Here is a 26,059-nt window from a genome sequence, read left to right as displayed (position 1 = left end):
ATCTCAGTTTTCTAGTCATTTCTGTATGCTTAGGGAAAAAACTAAATTTAGACTTACCTATTACACAGGTTAAAAAAAAAACAAACCTGACGATACAAACATGCCTGATTTTTTTTTTTAAACATGCCTGATTTTAAGAAAATCTTACAGGCCACAGAAAATCTTAAAATGACAGACTATTACATAAAAAAATTTTCCATATTAGGTTCATGAGAAATCATCTGTTCAAGGGAATGCTTGTTGTTCTGACAGCTGCTATGATTTAAAATCAAACATGAGGGATCCCTGGGTGGCGCAGCGGTTTGGCGCCTGCCTTTGGCCCAGGGCACAATCCTGGAGACCCAGGATCGAATCCCACATCGGGCTCCCAGTGCATGGAGCCTGCTTCTCCCTCTGCCTATGTCTCTGCCTCTCTCTCTCTCTCTCTCTCTGTGACTATCATAAATTAAATAAATAAATAAATAAATAAATAAATAAATAAATAAATAAAATAAAATAAAATAAAATAAAATAAAATAAAATCAAACATGACCCATTTCAAGGAAGCTAATACTCAATTTAAAATGCAAACTACAGATCCCCCCTGCTGTGTTTCCACTTTGGTAGAGACTATATTTCTATACAATTTTTAAAGTAATGGGTTCTTTTCTTCATTAAAGTTAAGGTCATTTCATATTAAGCACTATGGAATGTTTCCATTATTCAAGTATAATCTAAAGCTACAGTATATAAGCAATTTAGCAAATGGAGCCCTACAATGAGTTTTTATTCATCTTATGTTTATATCTATTTTTTAAAAGTTCTAACTGCAATTAACAAGTGATGATATAAAAGAAAACCTAACTGCATGTTCTGTGCAAATTATGCAAATATGAGAGAATATCAGAGAATACAACTTAAAAAGTATATTTTTTTCTCTTCCATTACCATACCTTTCCACTTCTGCTTGAAGTCAACACAATATAGAATGCATGAATGATAAATGAATGATAAACTGGATGACATTAAACTTTCAAAGATATCATATCACAATGTTAAAGATCTGAGCAATATGTAACCTCATTTCATTTTTGTTACACAAAATAAAAGACAATAAAAGGTAAAAATGTATTTACTTTTACCATTTTATCACAGGAGAAAGACAATTCAAATAGGGTAAAACTAAAATTATGACAAGAAAAAAATACCATGGAGAAAGACAACTCGGGATATGAGAGTCTGAACAATCAAGGTCACCATTAAAAATAAAAACATGGGAACTAAAAGGAAACCAGGTTTATCTTCTGAAAATTTGTACATAAAATTAACTTTATTAATCAAATAATATCAGAAATTGAAATAACACTACATACTTACATAGCACTTTAGTACTGTACTTCATCTTATTTCAAATTGGTGTTTTTACCAGAACTCTGTAGTACACAAGTGCTTTACAGCAAAAGAGAATGAGTAGGCCTAGAGCTTAGACTTGTACAAATGCATCCCTTTACTTCTTATCCCAGAGCTTACAAAGGGAAGAGCTTCATTAAACAGACTCTTAAACTAGACCCATTTATACTGCAGAGAATCCTTTAGTAAAATGTTTGCCTCTGGATTTATCTTTTATATAAATCTCAGTTTTCCCACAGCAGGTTTACTTAAAGTAGAATACATACTTAGCATATTTTCTACAATGAAGAAAAAGAAATTTATATTTAATATTTTTTGTAAAATACTTTTTTTATAAAAAAGTAAGGTGATCCCTGTGATTTTCTTTTCCTTTTTTTTTTTTTTTTAAGATTTTATTTATTTATTCATGTGAGACACAGACAGAGAGAGGCGTCAAGACACAGGCAGAGGGAGAAGCAGGCTCCACGCAGGGAGCCCAACATGGGACTCAATCCCTGGTCTCCAGGATCACATCCTGGGCTGAAGGTGGCGCTAAACCACTGAGCCACCCGGGCTGCCCTGATTTTCTATTTATATATATATATATATTACATATATATTAGAATTATAAGCTATTTCCATATTTATCGACTTTATCTTCTTCATCTTACCTTTACTCACAGCATAATCCTGCATACTGATCCAAAGGCTTCGTGCAGGCTCTTTTGAACAACCCAATGCCAAGTCTACATAGACAGCAATTTCAGGCCGCAGCTTGTAATCAAAAGGCTTCTGTTCTTCATTGCCCGAAAGAGCTACTTCTAACAGGCAACTCATACATTTATCTAAAAATATTCAAGTTTACCAATTTTAAACCTGAATAATTTTGGTGCTACAAATAAAAAAAAAATCTTACCACTATTATTTAATTGATATGAAATAACACATTTCCAACTATTTTAAGTAGATGCTACAAAGGTAAAGTTCTTTAACATTTCTCAATCAGCAGTAATACCACCCCTTTAATCCCCTCCAGACAGATGTGTGACAAAACCTAACCCCAGGGAGGAGCTCTGGCATTTTGGCAGGCAGGAGCCAGGGAAGCTACATGTCCTATGTGTGAGCACAGTCCTGGAGAACCCTTTTGTTCAAAATGGAATGATGTCCTCACTGAGAAACATGGGACCACTGAGAAAGAAACTAGACAAGAATTTTTTCTTTTTTCTAGACTTAAGGGAAAATAATCAGGTAAGTATGACTCAAGAGAGAGCAAAGATCCCATGAACAGTTTCTCTATTGATATTTACATTTGTTCAAGTGGTTCCTAACTTTTCAATATTTTGGCATTCAGAATTCATTTTCCATTCATTCCTTTCCATTCATCCCATTCCATTTATTCATTTTCCATTACAAAAAAAAAATCTAAATAACAGGTTTGGAGGCTAATACCAAAAGTCAACTTATCCCATAATATAATTGAATCATCCTATATCTACAACTTTACAGAGGTATTTAAACATAAAATAGCTTCATAATCTTGTAATTTTAAAAACTGAAAGATACATTAAAACTGAAATTGATTTTATTCATATAAAGGCCAGTTAATTGACTAATATAAATATAATAAAAATATGAGGAAGGTAGAGATAAAGTTACTTTTCCTCAGAAAGACATTTGTGACTATACAGAACTAAACACTGATAGCATTGGAGCCATGTTTACAATGTTAAACCATGATTTTACTTTTCTTGATACAACAGTATCTTAAGTATCAGTCTAGCATTCATCAATCATAGCCAGAATCACTGTCTGGTTCATAAACAAAATGATGAATATATACTCTCTATGTGGAAAAGGAAGAAAATCTTCAGCAGCTCTTCTCACTCCCACTCCCCAACCTTCCAAACACAGAGCAGAATATGTGATTTTTGTCTTGGCTTCTATTTTTTGTTTTTCCTCTCTATTGACGGAAACAAAATCTAAAATTAGGATTTCTCTGAGACGTTCCTTCTTGGGCACTCTCTGAGTCTCTTTCTTTCATCAGAGGAACAATGAATTTTAGGTCAATAAGACCACATAGGCTATCTAATTAGTTCCTTATTTTATGAATCAAGCAGAGGCCCAGAGAGATTAAAAAACCAATCCTAAATAAAACAACTAGATCATCTCTTCAGGAACTGGAAAAATCTTCATGTTCAGACAGTCCGAGAAGCTGGGCTACCAGCAGAGAAGACAAATGGGATATGAGGCAGGAAAGAGAAACCCCAAAGTCACCATAAATGGGGAAGAAAAATGTGATAATATACCAGGTAACATCTGCATGAAAGTAAGATAGGCTGGGAGGAGAAGGTACGGTCTGTCACTCACATCTGGGAGGTGCTTAAAAACTGAACACTGGCAAGTCATGGTAACCTTACAGAGCTTCACATTCTTTGAAGTGGTTTCATAACTTTCAAGCCCCAGAAAACAAGTAACCAAACATATGCCCATTTTTATGAGTCAAATGACTTGCCCAAAATGAGTGATAAATAATGACAAGGTGGGACCAGACCTACATTACCCTAGTTTGGAGGCTCTTTTAACTTGTTGTTTAAATGCTGTAGGATTCACTTCTTCAAAGGGCTACAAGTCATGTTTCAGATTCCCCCATCCAGCTAATGGTTTCACTTGTTTGCTATCAGTTCTCTATTCAGCAAACCCAGAATAAGAGAAATCTTCAATGGAGGTACAAACACAAGCATGTATTTTAAATATTGTAAAGAAGCACATTACCTAACTGAGGGATGTCCATTTCTACACCATCACTAAAAAGTGGTGTTTTCATCCAATATGCAGTGTCCTGTTCCTCTGGAGACACAGGGGAGCCCAGAAGCATACCACCAAGACACCGCCCAATAAGGAGAGCAATCGTTCTTTCCAGATCCACAAGCCACACCCAGGACTGGGCTGGCTGAGGTAATGGCATGCCAGCAGGATCAATCAGTTCTGGCCCTCCTAAAGATAAAATCATTAGTAATTGTGTCTATCTTCGTATTCAACGGTTTCAATCTTTCTCATTTCTATTGCACTGCAATATGATAATGAAGCAAACTAAGTTTACATTGAAAACCTAAATTAGAACACTTTCTGTATATATTCTCTTTACTAGGCTAACTTAAAATACATTCAAATAAGTTTGCTATCAAATAAAAATTTCCCTTTTGGAGTTCCTAATTTTAAGAGAAACATTAAAACAGTATATGACAGAAATATCCCATGAAATTCTACTCCTGCTTTTCATTATGCAGATCAAATTTCATCAAAACAGTGAATACTTGAGACAGCTCATCCTTCCAAAATCAAAACAAGAATCAATCTAGCAAAACGATTTATTATTTTTTAATGTTTTTAAGGCTCGAATTTAGAACTATCTTGTACTGAAATCCAGACCCATGTTTTCTGTACATCTGCTTTTAAAGGTTCTTCACTTAATAAGAAAAACTATACTTAGCCATAAAGACAGGAATGGATGTCAATGAAATCAACAAAGAAAAACAAAGATCAACAAATCCAAAAACTGTTTATTTTTTTTCCAAAAACTGTTTAAAAAGACTGATAAAATGGACAAATCTCTAATAAAAGTAATCCAGGAAAAAAAAAAAAGATGGCATAAGTTCAAAAATTAGGAATAAAAAAGAGGATGCAACCATAGTTACACTAGAGACTTTTTAAAGACCATTAATGAGTACTATGAACAATTTCATGCCAATAAATTTGAAAAACAACAAAATGACATTTTCTGGAAAAATATCAACTTCCAAAATGGATTTGACAAGAAACAAAAAGCTAGAAGAGAATAACCTCTAAGGTAAGAAAATTAATAACCAAAGTCTATCTAAATGCCAGGGCCAGGTGGTTTTATAGATAAAATCTTCTAAACCTTCAAAAAGAGATAACCTCTATCATACACAAATTATTTCAAAGAAAAGGGGAAAATGGGAAGGCTCCAAACTGATGCCATGAGGTTAGTTTAACTGTAGTAGAAAACATGACCCAAGGATAACACAAAAATGGGAAATTACAGGAAAATATCAGTTATGAGAAAATAGATGCAAAAATCCAAAATAAGAAGATACCTAACTTACCTAATACAAAAAGAATCTTAACAAGTCCTGAGATACTTCAGAAAAACAAGAGTAAACCTGGGATGGCTCCATATAAAGCTTAATCGATATCCTGCTACAGTCGCAACCTTGACACTTGACTTCACCTAAATCCAGTTGTCAAAGAACCATATAAAATAAGCCAGGGCCTCACCGTCATCTTGTCCAATTCCAATCCTTCCAGAAGAAACCAAGGCTTAAGCAATTATTAGCAATTTGCACAAGATCATATGCCTTAGTCCAGGATTACTAATAAAACATGTGGCCTCACTTGAAACGTTTTTATTTTTTTTTTCAAAGACTTTATTTATTTATTTATGAGAGACAGAGAGAGGCAAAGACAGGCAGAGGGAGAAGCAGGCTCCATCCAGGGAGCCTGATGTGGGACTTTATCCCGGTACTCCGGGATCATGTCCTGACCCAAAGGCAGACGCTCAACCGCTGAGCCACCCAGGCATCCCGAAAGGTTTTTAAAACTTAGTAATCAAACTCCTTTGATAGCCTTATGATAGATTTCAATGGAAAAACACACTAATGTTTTCTAGACATATTGTTTAAGCTATATCCAACTGAATACAAAAATCAACATTTTATAAACTAGGAGTGAATTCAAGTGTCATGCCTAAAATCAGAATACTATTTCCTGTAAAGTCCTTAAAAAAAAAAAAAAACTTGCAAAGAGATTCTCAATTTCCATCCTCTACAGTTACCTATATATATATATATCCCAACCAAAATACTAAATATTTTACTGTCAAATAGAGATTTAAAACTAAAGATTTTCTAATTTACGAAATAAAACTTTTTAATCAAACAATCCATTGATTGTAAAATGTGTCACTATGCTGCTGACTGAACTATGAAAGAATGCTTTCCTATTATCCAATGTTAGATGTTTCCTAATTGCAACAATGTCAAAATTTGAAAAAGCTGTGCCTCAGAATCAATGAAATATACTACTCAAACCTGGTGACCATCTAAAGACCCTGTTTATAACACTGTTAGAGATGAGCAACTTTCTTAAGTCTTCCCATCTCTCAGCTGCCCTTTAAACTTAGACCATAACAATCTTACATTTTGATTACGTAAAACATCCAAGTATCAGATAGGACCTACCTGATGCACGCAAGAGGAACAACTTTTCCCAAAAGCCTTATTTGTTGTTTTACTATCTTTACTTACCATGAAGAGGCCACTGTAACTCTTGGTCTTCTAAAAGAGCGGCAGCTGGCAGGAGTCTATTAAGGCAATCAAGAGGCGGCAACAAGTCGAGGAGGTAACTTAACAGAGGCCGAGCCACTGACACAGGCAGTAATAGCAGAGAGTTAACAATCTGGCAAAGCATACTGCCTGCAGCTGAGACGTATATCACATCTATGAAAGGTAAGAAATTCAACATGGATCAATTGTTTCAAACAAACAAAAAAAAAACTAAAAAATACTATTTCAGCCTGGAATTAGAGTCTACTAATTTGATAACTCTTTGTTGAACATGTACCTAGTAGCTGACAGGGTATTATTAGTATTTTTTTTTTAAGATTTTATTTATTTATTCATGAGACACACAAAGAGAGAGGCAGAGACAGCTCCATGCAGGGAGCCCGATGTAGGACTCCATCTCGGGACTCCAGGATCATGCCCTGGGCCAAAAGCAGGTGTCCAACTGCTGAGCCACTCAGGCGTCTTGGGTATTAGTATTTAAACACTTTCAGAAAGTACCACCAACAGACACTTTGTGGGAAAGCATATAAATCCCCAAGTCAATAAATTCATAGGATTACAGCTGGCTCCCTTAAAATTCATTATGAAATTCTCATTCACAAATTTATCCTCATTTTCAGTTTTACTAAGAAATAGTTATTGAGTACAACAAACCAGACACTGGTCTAAGTGAAAGGGAGACAGCCATGAACAAAGAGCTAAAAAACTTCTACCCTCATAATCTTTACATACTATGTTTTTTTTTAATATTTTTATTTATTTATTTGAGAGACAGAGACCGTGAGAGAGCACAAGCAGGGGGGAAAGGGAGAAGCAGGCTCCCTACTCCCAGGACCCTAGGATCATGACCTGAGCCAAAGGCAGATGCTTAACAGACTGAGCCACCCAGGCACCCCCTACATACTATGTTTTTTAAACCAAATTTACTTTTTTTAAAAAAATTAAGATACTCAAAGCATCTGTTTTTTTAATCTCTACTGGTTTTAAATTAATTTTATTTCAATATTTCATTGTATTTGGGGGCAGGGAGGACCATCAGAGATGAGCTCCATTTGAAGAGATTAAATTTTAAATACCTGTGGAACAACAAAATGGAGGAGTCTAGTAAGAAATGGTTTCAGTTTCTCAGTTTCTTTCTTTCTTTATTCAGTTGGGGAACTTCAGAGATAAGGTGGTTTTAGAGAAACATACTGAATTTTTGTTGTCTTTGAGACAACCATGAAAAGACACCCACTAGGTAAACTAGAAAAGACTCTGCTGTAAAAAAGGAATTCTCAGCAGATGCAGATATGGAAATCAACAGACACGCGGTGGTCAAAGGAAATGGAACCAGATCAGATCATTCAGGGGAAAAAAAAAGAGTTGAAGGCAAAATTCAGAGGATCTTAAACATTAAAGGGCATGTCCAAGGAAAAAGAGCTTATAGGAATCAGCTGAAAAAAAGTTATCAGAGCGATATGAGCCAAAACAGGATTGTGACTACAGAAACCCAGAGAGAAGAAGGCATTTCAAGAGGGAAAATGGAACACTGGGAAATGTTGAAGAAAGGTAAAGAAACGGCAGACAAAAATTGACTTTATGCCATTTAAAATTAATCTTTTTTTAGTATCATGCAACACCTTTAAAAAATTACGGCTCTTGGGCAGCCCCAGTGGCGCAGCGGTTTGGCACTGCCTGCAGCCTGGGGTGTGATCCTGGGGACCTGGGATCGAGTCCCATATCGGGCTCCCTGCATGGAGCCTGCTTCTGCCTGTGTCTCTGCCTCTCAGTCTCTCTCTCTCTGAATAAAATAAATAAATCTTTTAAAAAAAAATTAGGGCTCTTTCATGTCAGTTGGCATCTTTTCAGATTAGTCATATTAATCCCTGTTACCATCACCACCAAACCAAAATCAATATGATCTTCAATAGGAAGGAGATTCAAGATCATTCCTATTCCACTCAGAAGTTTCAGGTCTCTTACGACTTTGGGAAGGCTAAGAATTCTTGCTTTAACCACTGATTAAATGTCAAATCCAGTACCAAACACACCTCTTAATTTTTCTCCAACGCTGCCATTCCAAGGACTTTCTTTGAGCAAATTTGCAGAACGTGAATAAATATCTGTGGCATGAGGCAACAAGAGCTGAAGATGTTTATGAAGCAATGCCACACTGCTTGAGTTCTGGGGGGAAAAAGTTCCTACATTACTACTGTGAAAGATTCAAGGTACAGAAATATCATGCTTACCCAAATATCTGAGTTTCAAGGTCCCTGGGAGATCATCATAAAAGGCAAAGGACCACATACCTCACTAATGTTATTGATATGGCAAAATGCCAGCAGCTGTTTCTGGAGTGAACACAGGAGCTCATGAAGATGAGCAGGCTGGCTGTTTTCTGAAGATGATGTTCCAAGTAGAAATTTATCACTATTCTTTTCTAGCTCTCCAAAGGCTTGATCCTAAAAGGATATATAAATAAGATATTTGAAATACTTGAAAAGTCAAGTCCTATCATAAATGATTTTTGGCTTTAAGAAGCCAGTGTCTCCTTTTTCTCATTATCAGTCTTTAAATCTTTGTATTGCTGTTAGTAGCTATTAACAAAATATGTCAAGCAGTTTGATTTTGTTTAACCATTTTAAAAAATACGTTTCACTACAGAACTTTGAATATAGAAAAAACAGTACAATACACGCAGACAATATACTTCAACATTTTAACACAATTGCTTCCCATACTTCTTGCATAAAGGTTTTGTTTTCACATCGTTGTGAAAGGACACAATTGAACATCTGAACTCAATTCTTAGAAATTAAATTACTTTCTGATTATAAAAGAAGTAAGTGATGTCAACTATACTTAAATTAAAAGACAGGGGGAGGGATCCCTGGGTGGCGCAGCGGTTTGGCGCCTGCCTTTGGCCCAGGGCGCGATCCTGGAGACCCGGGATCGAATCCCACGTCGGGCTCCCGGTGCAAGGAGCCTGCTTCTCCCTCTGCCTGTGTCTCTGCCTCTCTCTCTCTCTCTCTCTCTCTCTCTCTCTCTCGCTCTCTGTGTGACTATCATAAATAAATAAAAAAATTAAAAAAAAATAAAAGACAGGGGGAAAAAAGAAATGGACTAAAGACACGACAACTAAATATAGTGTGTGATCCTGAATTTGGTGAGGGGACAGCTATAGAGCATATTATTAAGACAATTATAGAAATCTGAATATGGTTTATATACTAAGTTGTATCAATGTTAAATTTTCTGAATAATTATTCTATTGTTATGTAAGAGAATGCCTTTCTTAAGAAATACATGCTTAAAAAAAATACATGCTTAAGCACTTAGGAATAGACAGTGTGACATCTGTAACTACTCTCAAATGATTTAAAATAATAGCCAGACAGAGATAGGTAAAGCTAATTTGGTTGAAGGGAAGAAGAGAGTTCTCGGATTCTCTAAACTCTTAGTAAGTTTTAAATTATTTCAAGTTGGGATCCCTGGGTGGCTCAGTGGTTTAGGCCTGCCTTTGGCCCAGGGTGTGATCCTGGAGTCCTGGGATCAAGTCCCACGTCGGGCTCCCAGCATGGAGCCTGCTTGTGCTCTGCCTCTTTCTCTGTGGGTCTATCATGAATAAATAAATAAAATCTTAAAAAAAAAAAAAAGCCATCCAGTTGGGTACCTGGGTGGCTCAGTCAGTTAAGCATCTGCCTTCAGCTAAGGTCATGATCTCAGGGTCCCAGGATCAAGCCCCAAATAGAGCTCCCTGCACAGCAGGAAGTCTGCTTCTGCCTCTGTCCCTCACCCCACTTCTGCTCTCTCTCTCGAATAAATAGATAAAATCTCTAAAAAAATAAAGCCCCCCAGTCTATGCTATTCTGTTTATAGCAGCCCACAGAGACTAAGACAAGCACCATCATTGTAAAATCTTAGAACATGACAGGGGCCCCTGGGTGGCTTAGTCAGTTAAGCACCTGACTCTTGATTTCGGCTCAGGTCACGATCTTAGGATCATGAGATAAAGCCCTACCTATATCAGCTTTTGCATTGGGCATGGAGTCTGCTTGAGATTCTCACCTTCCCCCTTTCTCTCCCCTACCTCCCCCACTTCTCCGTCACACTCGCTCTCTCTTAAAAAAAAAAAAAAAGAACATGACAAATTTGGTTTAAATCACTTCAGAAAGGAACAATAATTTATGATTTTAGCCCCCAAAGAGTTAATATTTTATTTCCATATAACATACACGTCCTCACCAGCCCCAATGACATTAGAAAGGCACTATTTTTTTCACTTAATTTTTAATTGTAGTAAAACACATATAATATCAAATTTATCATCTTAGCAATTTTTGAATGAGCAGTTCAACAGTACCAAGTAAGTTCACATCATTGTGCACATGCCACTTTTAATTATATAAATGCAAGATTGTATCTTCCCTTGTAAGAGGGACAAATAAAAGTGTTAAGAAAGCTCTGACTCAAGAAGGCTAGAAATTTGCCTAAAGTACATGTTGCAGCTATGGAAGAGGTGCCTTAAGGATGTTAAGAATGTATCACTAATTACCTGGCAGCAGCTTCTAGAACTGAAGGCAAAACTATCAAATTATAGTAATTAGAGAGTGTTTTCTTCGAAAAGACAAGTGCATCAAATTATATTTGCGGTGTTAAGAATCCCATGGGCTTCACACTTGACAGTGATAGCCAGGCTACTTTTAAGAGAAAGGCACTACTTTCATGCCACATAAATATTCCTTACAACTTTGGAAAAGAAATATTCTGTCAATAACAAATGAATATACTATGACATGTTCCCATTCCATGTGCAGCCAAACATCAGATCAAACTTTACATTCTTAAATCTAAAAGAAAATAATGATATAGGCCCAACTGTCATTTGGACTTAGCAACCTTTTAATGTGGACAGAACAGAAAACTAAAACTTGCACAGAAGATACAAACCTGACCCTGAAGAGGTGTAGGAGGCAATATGAAAGGATACACAAACCATTCAGTCACAAAGTACACTCTGACTCTAAAAATTTCTAAAATTATAGCAAGTTATAATTACATGGTTAAACAGGGTTATTTGGTAAGGCTTCTCTGAAGAAGTCATAGATTAGTAGAGTTAAGTTGGAAACAGGTATGCCAGGTCCAAGAGCTCAGATGAGTGGTGCATATGCCAAATGATGAAGGGTCTGAAGGGGTTTTAATACAATGAGCTTATTCCAACAGTAAGATGCAGTGAAGAGACTAGCAATAGTGACAATAACTCCAATACTGTTATTAGCATTAGGTCATGATGTTGTGGATTAGAACCCATTGAAATAGGGGGGAAAAAGAGAGAGAGAGAGATGGATCTAAGAAACACTTAAGAATCAAGAGCATTTTAACACAGGGAAAGCGATAGTGTCCACTGTCTTCTCTCCTACTAACCCACCTATTCTTAGTAAGTACCAACCACACTGTAATTACAGGACTGTATCTGGTAGGGTTAATACCTTCTTCCCCATTCTTCTCTTGCAAAATGTTGATGACTATTTTTATATTCTTATACATTAACATAAGAAAAGCTTGGTAAAATTCTAAAATAAATCTTTTTGGAATTCTCAATTACAAGTCATTTGGCTCTTACACTTCAGAAGATATGACATATTTTTAGTCACTAGAGGAGTGGAGTCTAGAGTTTTATTTCATATGTATGTATGTATGTATTTGTAAAGATTTTATTTATTTATTCATGAGAGACACAGAGAAAGGGGCAGAGCCATAAGCAGAGGGAGAAGTAGACTCCCTGCAGGGAGCCTGATGTGGGACTCAATCCCAGAATCCTGGGATCATGACCTGAGCCAAAAGCAGACATTCAACCACTAAGCCACCCAGGTGTCTCCATACATATTTAAATGTCAAACTACCTTAATCTGAAACCATCCCTATCCCCTCAAAAAAAAAAAAAAAAAAAAAAAAAAAAAAAAAAAAAAAAAAAAAAAAACCACACACACACACACAAAAAATCCAAGCTTTATTCTTTTTTTACTACAAAGAAAAAGAGCAACTTACTGTATAAAATCCTAAATTTCTTAAGAGAGTCTTCATCAAAATTTCAGCCAGATGGGTGTCTGGATGGCAGCTCTGAGTGCCATAGGGTTGATCTGCCAGGTTTCCATAGCCAGTACACACAGAAGAGAGGTCAGCAGCATCAGAGGGTGAGCTATAGCCAAGTAAGGAAGCTACGTGGGTATGATCTTGCAAACTGGTCAGAATGATATCCAGTTGCATTCTCTAAAGAAAAATATTTTCATTAATGAAATAGGTACAAATAAATAATTAGCTTAAAAGGCACTTTAAAAAAAGGGATCTCACTTAATACTGATATTTTTGAAGTATATAATTAAAAGAAAAGCTATTCCATTAATACCATTTGGAAAAATGTAACTTACAGCATTTTATTCCTTCTTTTACTATAATAACCAAAACTCTATGCAAAATGGTATTCTCTGCATAATGATTTTAGCCCTATAAGAGTAGGAAATGTCAACAGATAAATTATACTATTCTTCTACAGAATTACAATGTAACTATTTATTCTAATATTTAAAATAAGTCACCTGAAATCTAAACTATGAAAACTACTCACTGGAGGCATCTGCGGATATTATATTGCCAGTGGGTACTAGTTTTTCCCTGAAATCTGTAACTCTACAATTGATAGTTCTACTTGGTTGAGCAAAATGTACTATGTTAATGTACATGAGATTAAAAATGGAAAGAATAAGCACATTCATATCCTCCAATACATTTTCATAACAGTCATCTTTTATTTTTTATAAAAGCAATATCAAACAAGTTGTGGGCATAGAACCAACAGTAGTAGCACATGACCTTGATTTCAACTCAGCACACTATAAATTGTCTCTGGTTTGAGAGTATAAGCAACAAATTATTAAATTTTAATAATTAGTCCCAAATCATTTAATGGATTACCATCTGCTTCACCTTCATTAGAATTCTGAGAACTCTTCCAGAAGAAAACATTAAATAGTAGGATTTACTAAACCCATAAAGTACTATTGCACAAACACATGGTAACTGATTAGTTTTATTTCCCTCTCAGTCTATCTTAGTGTGTGTGATATTACTGGTTTACTTAGATACCATGCAAAGGCTCACCTGTCCTTTAGATAAGCTTTCCCATCTATCAGGTCCTTGGGGTAAAAGAGAATGAAGCAATTCCATACGTTCTCGTAATGGAGGTAACAGCATGGTTGCTCCCACTGACAGAGTTTCAATTACCACCTAACATCAAAAGAGAAAAGGGTATTTACTGGCCTATTCATCTTTTTAATAGAAACACATGAAAAATGAATGCACTAATAGGATCATGGAAGTCTGAAGAAGGTAGATTACAGAAATCTTAAGCAAGTGACATGAAAAAAGCAAGCATGCAAGTCCTTCAGACGTCTTTAAGTAGACCTGAATACATATTTTGAATTTGCCACTAATAGCTATTCATCACCCAACAAACATTTAGTATGGACTCTATAATATTAGGCTGGTTAAGACTCTGCAAAGTGCTGCAGATGCAGAAATGAATAAGACAAATGTCCTGCTTTCATAAGCATCTAGTCTAGTGGGAAACGGACCCTAAGCTAGTAATTATAAGTGTGAAAGGAGTCACATATAGGGAAAGTAAAAGGAAGTACAAACTTGAACAAACACACAGGTAACTTAACATGGCCTATGGGCTTATAGAAGGTCTCCCTGAGGACTGGGCATTTAGATTTAGAATTTTAAAACAAGAAGGACTTAGACCAACAAACATCCAGGTAGCTATAAAGAACAGCTGCGGGCAACCCGGGGGGCTCAGCGGTTTAGCGCTGCCTTTGGCCCGGGGTGTGATCCTGGGGACCCAGGATCGAGTTCCGCATTTGGCTCCCAGCATGGAGCCTGCTTCTCCTTCTGCCTATGTCTCTGCCTCTCTCTCTCTCTGCCTCTCATGAATAAATAAATAAAATCTTAAAAAAAAAAAAAAAGCTGCATTATCTTAGGCCTCATACTTTCTCAGGGTCACAGCTTCTTTATTAGTTAAATGAGTGTTAGACTAGAAAAAAGAAACACTAGATGATGAAGCGCTCTTATAAATTCAAAATAAAACAGAAGAAATTGTAAAAACCTCAATGGAAGGTTAGAATATAAAATTAAATTTCTCACAAAGTAGAGGGGGGGAATGGAAAACAGGAAAGAAAAATTATGAGGACTCATCAGGAGGGCTAGTATCCCAATAATAAGGAGTTCCAGAGAGAGAGAGAGAACACAGGAAACAATGTAGAAGAAATCAATATACAATATACTTCAAGCTAACTTCTTAAAACTGAAGGCTGTGAGTTTCAAAATTAAAAGGATCCACTCGAGTATAAACCACAATGGTTAACAACAGACCCACATCAGTTCACATTATTTTGAAATTGAGAACACAAAGGACAAATAGAACTTGCTATAGAACCCAGAGAGAAAAGCAGATTTCCATACAAAGGATAAAAATTGAAGAGCACTGATTTTCCGAGTAAAAAAAAGAAAAAATTTTCTTCTGAAAGCTAGAAGACAATGACTTTTGAGAGTAGAATGAATTCTTACAGGAAAGTAATTTAGATTAGAATACTATGCCCTCAACTCTTCATGAAGATATTCAATTCACAAACTACTTCATTGTGAGTATATTTATTTTCAAAGAATATTTTTCCTATCTACCCTCTCTCAGAAGATACTGATGGATGTAGAAACCCAGCAGACTCCACCTTAACCAAGTGATCATAGTCAATATCTCCAGTAATGAGACACATCAGTCCCATGAACCCCATCATGTGGTGTGCTGAGGACACAGCATAATTTCTGTGGCATTCTTGCCAAAAATGTATAACCTCAGTCTAATCATGAGAAAACGAGATATTCAATAACTGAACAGTACTCACAAATCATCTAGGTTATGAAAGATAGGAAAAAATGAGGAATTGTGACAGAGTGTAGGAGACTAAGCAGAAACAACAATTAACTGTAATATGGAATACTGAATAGGATTCCTCAAAAGAACAAGCACATTACTGGAAAACTGATCAAATTTCTAATACTGTTTAGTGTAATGAACAGTATTAAGCTAATGTTAATTTCTTGGTTTTGATCATTGTATTGTGATTATGTATAACATTAGCATTGAGGAAGCTGAGTGAGAAAACTATTTTTTATGCAATTTTTCCTTAAGTCTACAAGCAACTCAAAATAAAGCATTTAAAAAGAAACAAAAAAGAACAGCAATGGTGACTGCTACAAACAGATTAAATTACTAGAAGTTTCAGAGATAAGGAACAGAAACAGCTCTATACACATCCTGAGAATTCATCTCCAAAAGACTCTCCTAATGGAGTAGCTATCAACAACATTCAAAGAATAAACAATTTCTAAAGATAATTTTTTAAAGTTTATTTTCCTTATTTTATTCCAGTACTTTCTGACCTTTTAAAAATACTACACTACCTCATTCCTGATAAATACTGAAATGTCAAAGTTCCCGGTCACCACCAGGTTAATTATTTCTTTTACTCACATGCCAGGGATATGTCTCTCTACTTGAAAAATCAGTTCACTTTTTTGTTTTTTTGGTTTTTTTACTGACATGTAATTCACATGTCATAAAATTTATCTCTTGTAAATATAAAATTCAGTGGTTTAGTACATTCGCAGAATGGTGCAAGCATCACCCCTATTCTAATTTTAGAACATTTTCATCACCAAAAGGAAATTGTGTTTATTGTAGTCAATCCCCTCCTTCTCCCCTAACTTCTAACAACCGATTTACTTTTTTTTTTCTGATTTACTTTCTTTATGGATTTGCCTACTCTGTACGTTTCATATTCATGTAATCATATAATATGTGGTCTTTTGCAACTGGCTTCTTTCACTTAGCAAAATGCTTACAAGGTTCAGTCATATTGTAGCATGTTATCAGAATCTCCTTTCTTTTTATTCCTAAATAAGATCATCATTCCTAAATAAGATACCACATTTAGCTCATCCATTCATCAAATGACATTTGTTTATTCTCACTTTTTGGTTATTATAAATAATATTGCTATGAACACTCCTGTACAAGTTTTTGAGTGAAAATCTCTTCGGTACAGACCTAGATGTGGAAATACTACATTATATGGTAACTTAATGTTTAACTATTTAAGGAACTACCTGCTTTCAAAAGCAGCTATATCATTTTACATTACCTCTAGCAATATATCGAGAGTTCCAATTTCTCTACATCCTCACCACACAATCCTCGGGTTTTTTTTTTTTAATTTTAGCCACTCAGTGGGTGTGAAGCAGTATTTCATTGCGATTTTGGTTTGCATTTTCCTAATGACTAATGCTGTTGAGCATTTTTTCATGTTCTTAGTGGCCATATGCCTATTTTCTCTGGAAATATGTCCACTCAAAATTCTCTGCTCATTTTTAAAATTTGGTTATTAATATTTTTTGTTGTTGAGTTGTAAGGATCTTTTATATATTCAGGAAACTAGATTTTTTTTTAAGGTTTTATTTATTTATTTAAGAGTGAGTAAGTGAGATAGAGAACATGAACAGGGGACAGGACAAGAGGCAGAAGGAGAAGCAGACTGCCCACTGAGCGAGGAGCCCGACTTGATCCCGGGACCCTAGGATCATGACCTGAGCCAAAGGCAGACACTTAACCAAATGAGCCACCTGGGTGCTCATGGAAACTAGATCAGACATATGATTTATAAATATTCCTCCCATTCTGTAAGTTGTATGTTCATTTTTTTGGTAATGTCCTTTGAGGAATAAATGTTTTCCATTTTGAAGAAGTCCAATTTCTCTCTTTTTTTGGTTGCTTGTGCTTTCAGTGTCGTATCTAAGAAACTATTGCCTAATCCAAGGTCATAAAGATGATGGACAAGTGGACAAGCAAAATGTGCTATATATGTATAACAGAAGATCATTAAGCCTTAAAAGGGAAGGAAATTCTGACAAATGATGAACATGGATGAACCTTGAGGACATTATGCTAAGTGAAATCAGCCAGTCACAAAAAGATAAACAGTTAATAATTCCACTTCTATGACATATTTAGAGTGTCAAAATCAAAGAGACAGAAAGTAGAATGGTGGTTTCCAGAAGCTGGAGAGGGAGAGAATGGAGAGTTTTGCTTGATGGGTACAGAATTTCAATTTTAAAAGATGAAAAGAATTATGAAGATGGCTAGTAGTGGTGATGGTTGTACATTATGGATGTATTTAATACCACTAAATGATATTTAAAAATAGTTACAGTCCCTCCCCACTTTCTCTCTCTCCCTCTCTCAAAAAAACGGTGGTTAAAATAATAAATTTTATGTTATATGTATTTCACTATAATAAAAAATAAATTTATTCTCTGGTGGAAAAGACAGACATGTTTGTGAACCCACAACTACAATACAACGTGATGCAATGAGAACACATACAAGAGAAGCCTAATCTGGCAGGAGAGCAGAGAATGAAAGGTGTCCCAAAGATGACATTTGACCTTTGTCTTAAAGGATGAGTTAACCAAAAACATTTACTTCCACCAAGAGAACAGGAGTAAAAGAAAGAATATCCAGTTGAAGTTTTCCAATTGAAGTTGAATTTATGAGCTACAACTTTGGGGAAAGATGTAGCTTGAGATACACATTCCAAGTTCTATATGCTTACCTCTTGAATTTCATCTGGGACAGTTGAATCCATCAGTCTGAAAAGCAAATTTCGAAGTGGACCTGCCTGTCTCCCAAGAATGCTGGTAGCTACCCCTCCCGCAAGTGCAAGAGCAAGGTGATTTGAAAGCAGCTTCAGGCACAGCTTGAGGAAATTGTGGTGTTCCCTGAAACCAAACAAATGGCTATGAACTTCTGGAACATAAAAGAGCATGTGCTATCCAGCTTGGATAACATTTTTTTCTCTTTAAAAATGTTGTCAAATTATGACCAATAGTGGTTTTTAAAACGTGATTCATGAAATTATGGGTAACTTCTCCTAAGGGTTATTATTAATAAGTACCTAAGTTTAGGGTTTTTTTTTTTTTAGATTCTAAAGAAGTTTAATATAATTGAGGGGAAAACAAAATAAAAAAGAATAGTAAGTCAAATTGAAAGTGAGTAATAGACATACACACACCAATATACATATATATAACATACCTTGAGGAAGGGAAAGGGAGTGGGGGAATCTCACTGTTTATTTTATCACAGTATCTCTCAAGAAAAGAACGCAGGTGTGAGAAGGTACTTTCTTCAAGATCTACACAATAAGGTCGGTGCCATGCTACAACTTGTCTAGAAGAAAGCATAAGAAAATCATGTAATAGCCTTAACAGGAATTTTCACACAGGATCAAAAACAAAACTTAAACCATTACTAAAGCTGCAAGATTTTAACAACATATACAGAAGACCATCTTGATTATAAAAGTTAAAACCTTTCATTTTAGCAACCAAGGAAAACCAAGAATTTGCCATCCCTACAGTTCTTTTTTTTTTTTTTTCCTAGAGTTCTTTAAGAAGAAAACATATAGCCACAACCTGCTTTGGAAGGTTGGATATTCACTCACTTAAAGGCAAGAGAGCTGAGCCACAGGATCTACTATAATCTTCTCATTCTAAGGGTCTATAAAATGTATATAGAATTTTATATATTTAAAAAAAAACAGCCTGACTCTATAGAGTGGTAAACTGAAATCTATTAAAAGAACAACTCCTGGGGCACCTGGGTGGCTCAGTCAGTTAAGTATCTGACTCTTGATTTCGGCTCAAGTCATAATCTCATGGGTCATGAGATCGAGCCCCACATCAGACTCCACACTCAATGGAAGTTTGCTTGTGTTTGCCTGAGAGTCTCTCCCTCTGCCGCAACCCCGCCCCTAGGTGTGTGCATGCTCTCTCTCAAATAAATAAATCGTTAAAAAAAAAAAAAAAGAAAAAGAACAACTCCTAAAGACTTTTATTAAGACTGTCAAGATCTTAGGAACCAACTATCTGCATATGAAGTGAAAAGCTGCAAATTTATTATGAATAGCAAATTATTTATGATCAATTTATTATAATTTTTGCTTTTGTTATGGAGGGCAATTATCTATAAATGTTTTTTATTGGTTAGAATGTCATAATAAATCAATCTGAACCAGAAGTCTGGAATGCAAATATAATACCTGCCAAGTTTAAATTAGTTTACATGCATCTAAATATCTGAGACAACCCTAAAATTCCTTAAAATTCACACTCCTAATATTGGCTAAAAATCATCTACCTGATCTTCTAAAAAGAAATGGTTATCCCTTTAGGAAAAAGCTAAATTTCTGCAAAAGTAAAATTCCTTTATTTAAAAGTATAGCCACTGCTTCTTTTCAAAAATATTAATCAGACAAAAGCCACTGAGACTAATCAATTGTTTAATAAAAACCTAGTTCTGGCTTTATTTTAATGTAACTTCCTCTTAATATGAAGACATTTAATTTTAAAATCAGACCAAGGCAGAGAGAAGGAATCCAAAATGTTTAAAAGACACTTAAATGAAGAAAATATCTTAAATACAGGGTATAACTGCTTGCTTAAATATATAACCTCAATATTCAAATCCAAAGAACTCTAGATGTCATTTCTGCAACAGTAAAAAAAATCAATACTAGAAATGTTCAGAAGGGCATTTTGTGAACAAAGTACAATTATTTTTGCTTTAATTGATGTTTCTGTTGTTATTAGAACACAAGAATTTTTAAACGTGGCATTCTTACCTATCCCTAGGAAGAGCAGTCCATGCCAGACTATGTGATGTTCCAGCAGAGATCTGCTGAATAGCTATGCCATCTAAGCCACTCACTTTCTTTGGTTTAGTAATAGGACCTGTGGAATTTCCTTGGCCACACTGCCCCATTGAGTTATTGCCCCAGGCATAAACTTCATTATCTAAAAATAAAATAAAATCCAAATTCAAATGCAATACATTTATAGAAGGTAACAGTTAATACTATTTCTTTTAAAAACAAATGTCGTTACCATGAGAAAGAGCCAAACAATGACTATCTCCAATAGAAATATCAACTATTCTTGTGGCAGCCAGTTCTTCAATTAGCTTGGGTCTCAAAGCAGTAGCTTCTGAAGAACCACAACCTAGACAAGCTCCACAGCCCCAAGCATAGACCTGAAACAAATGGAAAAGCACTACATGTTATATCCTGAGGTATTAGGTTGAAGACTTATGTTGTTTAAAAATAAATATCATCTAGGGTCCCTGGGTGGCATAGTTGGTTAAGCGTCCAACTCCTGGTTTTGGCTCCAGTCATGATCTCAGGGTCATGAGATGGAGCCCTGCATCAGGCTCTGCACTGAGTCTGGGGCCTGCCTGGGATTCCCTCTTTCCTTTGCTCTCTGCCTTTCCGCCAAACTCATGTGCACACCCTCTCTCTCCCTCTCAATAATAAATACATAAACTATTTTTAAATAATAAAAAATATCTATTAAGAGTGTGGTTTGATACTAAATAATAACTTTTCGGTTCGCTTGGGTGGCTCAGCTGATTAAGCATCTGCTCAGATCACCACCCCAGAGTCCTGGGATTGAACCTTGTGTCAGAATCCCTGCCCAGCATGGAGTCTGCTTCTCCCTCTTCCTCTCCCCCTCCTTATGCTCTCTCTCACTCTGTCTCAAATAAATAAAATCTTAAAAAATAATAATGATAACTTTCTGTTTCTAAAAATAATATCTACTGTTTTGATTGTTAAAGATTTTCATAGTTATTTATTTTGCTGTTTTTAAATGTTCCCCATACAGGCAGACAAGCAGCTGAACTTTAAAGAAAAATAACTGATCAAAAAACAAACAAAACAAAACAGAAAAATAACTGATCATAGAAAAAAAATGGAAGGATCTTAGAGGAATCTTACCAGCTTAGGAATACTGTTGCATGCTATCTTACAACTTCTCCTTTATATGTTTCCCACTCTGTAGGTCTCAACAAATATTTCTTGATTAATTAGACCAAAGTGTGAATATATAAAATGAATTATATAAATAAAAAAACTGATGTTTATGATTCAGTTAAAAACCACATCATCTCGTTGTTGTAACAGTTTTAATGATCACTTACAAAGATAGTCATGTGAAGCAGCAGTCACACAGCTCTCTCAGAACATCTTCATTTTTGGCTAATATTTTTTTTCATTTTTGGCTAATTAATGCTATAACAACCACTGACTGATTTAAGAAGCTTAGGGGAAAGGTGAGTTGAAAAGGAATATAAAAGGGTGAATGACCGTCAATTTGGCAGCCCAATTAGCAAACTGAGTGACTTTCTTTTTCCTTTGATGGGTTCTCAAAATACCATATAGACTATTACCCTTATACCACTGGATTTGGGAATTTTTTTTTGTCTTACAATTCTTTCAATAAAGACTACTGAGAGGTTAAACCTTTTAAACAAACAAACAAAAAAGAGTAGCAAATAAATACTTGTACCAGTTGCTAGAGAAACACTTAAGACAAAAATAGGACAAAATTCCAGTACAGTAAAGGTATATGTTAGAAGGGGTTAAGAACTAAAGACAAGTAAGGTGAAAAAATATATAGTCAAAGTCATTTGAAATCTCCTAAATCATTCATCAGGTACAATACAGTATTATCACTCAATAAGAGCCATATAGCTAGAGTCTGCTCTTGCAGTGTTCCTCTGGTTGAACACCACATGAAGAAATATTTGGCTTGTATTTAGGGATCCTATTGTGTAAAATACATATACTGTATTTTTCAACATAAGAATCACACAAGGTACGCCTGGGTGGCTTAGCAGTTGAGCACATGCCCCTGGCTCAGGGCGTGATCCGCAGTTTCAGGATAGAGTACCACATCAGGCTCCCTGCCTGGAGCCGCTTCTTTCTCCCTCTGCCTATGTCTCTGCCTTTCTCTCTCTGTGTCTTTCATGAATAAATAAATAAAATCTTTAAAAAAAAAAAAAGAATCACACTTAATATGATGGGAAGTCAGCAGGGAAGTGGCCTGAGAGGATTGAGGGAAAAACAGATGTTGATCATCTCATGCTCAGCAAAGATAATGGTAAACAGAACTATTCTTGCCATTTAGAAGTATCTCTCTCTCATTTTATTTTTTCTAAGTATATATATTTGATTTCACATAACTTAGCGTACTGATGATACAACTGCTCTATATAGCAAATAACTCACAAGTTCCTTTGGAATTCAATGTGATAAATGTACTATCATTATTAGCAACTAAGTTGAATAATACTTGGTAATTTATAGAAACTTTCAATTCATGTATTTCATTATGATCATGCATTAATATATGATCATTTGTAAGCAAAGCAGAAATCATTACCCCCTCTCATACAAAAGAACCACATGATGATCAAGGGAGATCTATACACTAAAAAAATTAGCATCCTCCGGCTTTAATTCAGATTCTTACCAGAAAACCTATAGGGAAAAGATGTAAAAGAGAAGTTCCAGGTTTTAAGGCAGCATTCAGCATTGTAACAAACGGCTAATGTAACAAAACATAGGGTAATGAATAGTTTGAGTTTGATTTTTTAAGACACAAGACATTCTAGTTGCTCTAAAATAATTAAACTATTTACTAATTTCAACTTTACTGTTCATCTGCCTTGTGAATTTTCACTATGGGTTTCTACTTACCCTCTTTTTTGATCACCTTTTTGCCTTCTTATTTCCTATCACTTATTCCAACAAGAGCTATTTCTACTTTCTCCCACTATCCATAATTTTTAGGAAAAAAATTAAGAGGTGCTGTGCTGGGTGCTAAAAAGGTTTTACAAAACCTCTTAATACAAAGAATGGGGCCGAGGGCGAGTTTATCTGGGTCACACAGGCCAGGTGAGAAAATCTGGTTCTTTTGCAAATACTCTACCGCTTCAGAAGAAAATACTTCATTTCAGTAGACTGCCTTTAAAATGTTATTATTTAAGGGGGGGGCCTAAACTCCACATGGGCCTCCACACTCAGCATGGAGTCTGCTTAAGACTCTCTCTCTCCCCACCTCCCTCAAATAAATAAATCTTAAAAAGTGAAATGTATTTTTTTAACTTTTAAAGTTTAATTATGATTACTACTTTTTAGTCACCTACTCCTCTGAGATAATTTAATCTGTTAACCTCATCCATTATTCCTACCTGTCCTGTTGATGTTAAAGCAAGTGAAGACTGACTCCCGGCACAAACTTTACGAATGAACATTCCTTGTAAAGCTTCAACAACTTTAGGTTTATAAACTCTGTTAGTATCTCCATGGCCAAGTTTGCCTACCAAAAAAAAGCACATTCAATTTAAGTAATTTACTTGTTTTAAAGAACCTCTATTCTTTACCTAAGTATTTATGTATCTTTTTATCACTAACCAGACAGATGTGCAAAACTCTGACAGCAGAGGAGGTTAACAAACAAATGTTTTTGTTATAAGAAAGAAACAACCAACAGGCTTCTGAATCTTAATTTCAAGCAAATAAAATCACTTTAAAGGAGATATGGAAAATTGTTTTTCTTTATCTACATTTAATGGTCATTTTCTAATTTCAAATTTGCTGATGTAATAAATAGATTATACACAAGGAGTGCATATATATCTAATTATTTTTAATCTTTGAACAAACCCAATCATTAAAATAGAAAACTTGGCAAATCACTAAAGAAGAAAAACAAATGGCCAACAACATATAAATTCAACCTAAGAATCAAGGAAATATTAATTAAATGATACCATTTTCACTACTGAAATTATTTTTAAATAATCTTAATTTTATAACCCAGTGTTGTTAATGGAAGATATGGGGAAATAAGCAATCTCATACTGCTGGTACTTGTGAATATGTAAACAGTCACAACTATCATTTAGTCATTCATCGGGTTCTTTTTGGTACAGAAAAATATTTGGAAACCATCTAGGTACTCAATAATAAACTGATTTTTTTAAGTTGTATTATAATCACATAAAGGAAAACATAGAGCTACTTAAAAGAAAAACATAGAGCCCTATTTGTTGACATAGAAAGATATTTTAAAATGCCAATAGATAAAAACCAGCAGGTTATAAAATATCTAAGATATCTAAGATATCTAATATCTTAGACATATATGTATATATATATGTCTGCTTTGGTTTCAAAAATATCTAAGATATCTAAGATATCTAAGATATCTTTTATATATATATAGGTCTGCTTTGGTTTTCAAAAAATATATCTATGTGGAAATATATGTACATATTTATATAAACATATATTTAGAGGTCTATGAAAGTTTTAACAATGGCTATAGCAACATTTGCTGAAATAGTTCATTTAAATTTTTTAAATTTCTACTCATCTTTATAGAGTTTTCCTACAATAACTATGTAGAACAGAAAGTAAATTTTTTTTGAAATCTCAACAAAACAAGCCCAAAGCTATCAAATAATTTTTTACATACCATTATCTCCTCCTCCAAAAGACCACACAGTTCTCCCATCTTTAGACAAAGCAATAGTATGTGAACTGCCACAAGAAACCTCTCCTACATTGCTAATGTCTTTTACTAATGTTGGAATGTTACGGCTATTACTGTCTCCATGACCTTGGATAAAACACACACAAGAAAGAATAATGTTAACTCTTTTTCTTTAGGCCATTACTTCACAGTTGTAATAAACATTCTGAGTTAATGACAGAAATGAGGTATTTTTAAAGTGCAATTAAATATGAAAGACAGAATCATTTCTAGTATTTATCTTCTCATCCAATCTTTTAGGCTACTCTCAAACTGAGACACTCCGTCCCTTCAGTGAATCATTAGAATAATCTATATATGCTTCTCTCATAGCACTTATCTAGTATCATGCTCATGTAAATTTGTTTTCACACACTTCAGATCATGACGGTATCTTTCTTGTCCATGAAATCCTTCAGTATCTGCTCATAATAGGTACTCAGTAAATACTTGCTAGATTTAATTGGAGCTTAAATTTCAGCACTAGAATCCAGGTATTTGTTGTATAAAACTGTCTTCTCTGAGCTAAAACTAACAAAATAAGCAATATTTTTGACCTATTAAATCTAGTAACCATCATTTCTATTGTTCTGTGATTGTAACTTCAATTTTTAAAAAGCTTACCTAATCTTCCAAAGTCTCCTTCACCCCATGTATACAATTCACCATCCTCTGTGACAGCAGCACTATGTCTGTACCCAGCAGACACACAAACAACTACCTGCATTGCACACAAAGCACACCAAGATGAAAAACATGAATACGTTAAAACATATGGTTCATATTTGATCTTTTGCACAGAG

General features: G+C 35.0%; 1 protein-coding gene across 7 annotated transcripts in view; it reads right to left on the bottom strand.

Annotated features, from left to right (window-relative positions):
- HERC1 (HECT and RLD domain containing E3 ubiquitin protein ligase family member 1) overlaps nt 1-26,059 on the bottom strand; it is a 195,294-nt gene that overhangs the window by 109,083 nt on the left and 60,152 nt on the right. For all 7 annotated transcript variants that reach the window (XM_055320270.1, XM_055320269.1, XM_055320276.1 and 4 more), the window contains exons 6-19: nt 25,881-25,977; nt 25,200-25,343; nt 23,911-24,038; nt 20,766-20,910; nt 20,504-20,675; nt 18,916-19,050; nt 18,434-18,599; nt 13,869-13,994; nt 12,759-12,980; nt 9,020-9,172; nt 8,762-8,894; nt 6,693-6,884; nt 4,141-4,362; nt 2,040-2,213 (exon numbers count right to left, since the gene is read on the bottom strand). In XM_055320270.1, the coding sequence (XP_055176245.1) occupies nt 2,040-2,213; nt 4,141-4,362; nt 6,693-6,884; nt 8,762-8,894; nt 9,020-9,172; nt 12,759-12,980; nt 13,869-13,994; nt 18,434-18,599; nt 18,916-19,050; nt 20,504-20,675; nt 20,766-20,910; nt 23,911-24,038; nt 25,200-25,343; nt 25,881-25,977 (2,209 nt within the window). The remainder of the gene's footprint in view (nt 1-2,039; nt 2,214-4,140; nt 4,363-6,692; nt 6,885-8,761; nt 8,895-9,019; nt 9,173-12,758; nt 12,981-13,868; nt 13,995-18,433; nt 18,600-18,915; nt 19,051-20,503; nt 20,676-20,765; nt 20,911-23,910; nt 24,039-25,199; nt 25,344-25,880; nt 25,978-26,059) is intronic.

This window comes from Nyctereutes procyonoides, unplaced genomic scaffold (assembly GCF_905146905.1).
Source record: "Nyctereutes procyonoides isolate TBG_1078 unplaced genomic scaffold, NYPRO_anot_genome, whole genome shotgun sequence".
NCBI lineage: Eukaryota > Metazoa > Chordata > Mammalia > Carnivora > Canidae > Nyctereutes > Nyctereutes procyonoides.
The sequence above is the reverse complement of the archived record's forward strand: the minus strand, read 5'-3'. Positions and strand labels throughout refer to the sequence as shown.